Source organism: Otolemur garnettii, unplaced genomic scaffold (genome assembly GCF_000181295.1).
Source record: "Otolemur garnettii isolate 467f Iridium unplaced genomic scaffold, OtoGar3 scaffold00299, whole genome shotgun sequence".
NCBI lineage: Eukaryota > Metazoa > Chordata > Mammalia > Primates > Galagidae > Otolemur > Otolemur garnettii.
Window position 1 is genome coordinate 360,507 of NW_003852694.1, and position 1,682 is coordinate 362,188.

Here is a 1,682-nt window from a genome sequence, read left to right on the forward strand (position 1 = left end):
ACTTTACTACCGTTCTTTTTTTTTTTCTTTTTTAGAGACAAGTCTCACTTTGTCACCGTCAGTAGAGTGCTGTTCTGTCATAGCTCACAGCAACCTCAAACTCTCAAGTGTTTCTCTTGCCTCAGCCTCCTGAGTAGCTGGGACTACAGGAGTCTGCCATAGTGCCTGGCTTTTCTATTTTTAGAAACAGGGTCTTACTCTTGCTCAGCCTGGTCTCCAGCATATGAGCTCAGGCAATCCACCCGCCTTGGCCTCCCAAAGTGCTAGGATTACAGGCATGAGCCACCATGCCCAGCCTTTACCACCGTTCTTGAATAGCTGGTTTCAAAACTGTGGCATTCAAAGAATAAATTAATGGCAAAAAATTTGTGGAGCTAAGTAAAATATGGTGCTATATTTCTGACCAAATAAAGTCACTAAAGAGACTAAAAGTTATTTTTATGAGTCTCATGATTGAAGAAAATTGTTTTAGCCTTGATTTTTAATACTCCTTTGAATATAGCAGAAATTTCCTGAGGCACTTCCTAAGTAGATATTTTATGATGGATGAATATCTTTCCTCAGATTTTATACCTTATGCATTTTGTTATCAATAAAATAATATTGTGCCTTCAGAGAATTCTCACAATATTCCTGAATTAGTCAATTGAATATAGTCTATGTTATAGGTACTGGGCAGGTTCTCAAAGAACTCTCATTTTTGCATACCAGAAGAAAAATGGAAGATTTATTACTATTTTAAATCTTTCATGGTTCCAGCTGCCCCTGCCACTTGCCTCCTATTGCCTTCGTCATTCTATTTCCTCTTCTCTATCCGCTTCCTTTTTCTCATTTTTACTACATCTCTTTTATTGAAGCTATTTCTATCTTTCCATCTACATGTATATTCTATCTCGATATCTGTCATCTTTACTTCTCCACCAGCAAGGTATCATCTATCATTAATCAAGAATGTATCCCTTTATATTTCAATAATATATGAGTTTGGGGATTTCAATTTTCAAACATAGCAGAATGACTTTTTTTTTCCCCTGTCACAATTACTGTTGGTATATGAAGCCATTTGGAGATCCAATTCAGAGAACAACTCATTGAAGAATGACAACTCTCTACCAAGACATAAAGAGAACCACAGTCATCCCACACAGTCATCTTTAGAAGAGAGTGTGGCTCCTACCAAGGCTCTCAAAACCACAGGCAAGGGCATGGTTAAGGCATACTGGAATCTTGATTCAAGAGGGGTAATTGCTAAGGCCTGGGGTTAATTGCTAAGGAAAGATAGTGGCGTGAAGAGAGTGTGCCTAGACTCAAAGGAATGCACACTTAGCAGTATTATTTTAGTGTAATGTGTCCTTGTTATATATACAAGGTAACATTATAAATGCCTCATGTACTTGGATGAACAGTTCTAAGTTGGACTGTTTTTTTTTAAATCAGTAACTGATTTATCACTGGCTACGTGTTTATACCTATGTAAGAGTATATGATCTGATGCAAGGAGGGAGGAAAGTATTGTCTCCCCTTAAGGAATTGACATTTTAAAACTGATACTGGCTCAGTACAGTGGCTCATGGTTGTAATCCAGCACTCTGGGAAGCTGAGGCAGGTGGATTGCCTGTGCTCTTGGGTTCAATACCAGCCTGGGCAAGAGTGAGACCCCTGTCTCTAAAAAAAAAAAAAAA

The 1,682-nt window shown here is 38.2% G+C and overlaps 1 protein-coding gene and 1 long non-coding RNA gene across 5 annotated transcripts in view; one reads left to right on the forward strand and one right to left on the reverse strand.

Moving 5' to 3' along the window:
- LOC111722639 overlaps nt 1-1,682 on the reverse strand; it is a 12,284-nt gene that overhangs the window by 7,032 nt on the left and 3,570 nt on the right. The gene's annotated exons all lie outside the window — the stretch shown is intronic.
- Nucleotides 1-1,682, forward strand: part of CLEC7A (C-type lectin domain containing 7A) — a 16,142-nt gene that overhangs the window by 3,752 nt on the left and 10,708 nt on the right. For 2 of the 4 annotated variants that reach the window (XM_003803368.3, XM_012813762.2), the window contains exon 3: nt 1,060-1,203. The exons of 1 other annotated variant lie outside the window; for it this stretch is intronic. In XM_003803368.3, coding sequence (XP_003803416.1) covers nt 1,060-1,203 — 144 coding nt within the window. Of the gene's footprint in view, nt 1-668; nt 721-1,059; nt 1,204-1,682 lie in introns of those variants that run through there. One more of the 4 variants, XM_023508963.1, reaches the window with a different exon arrangement.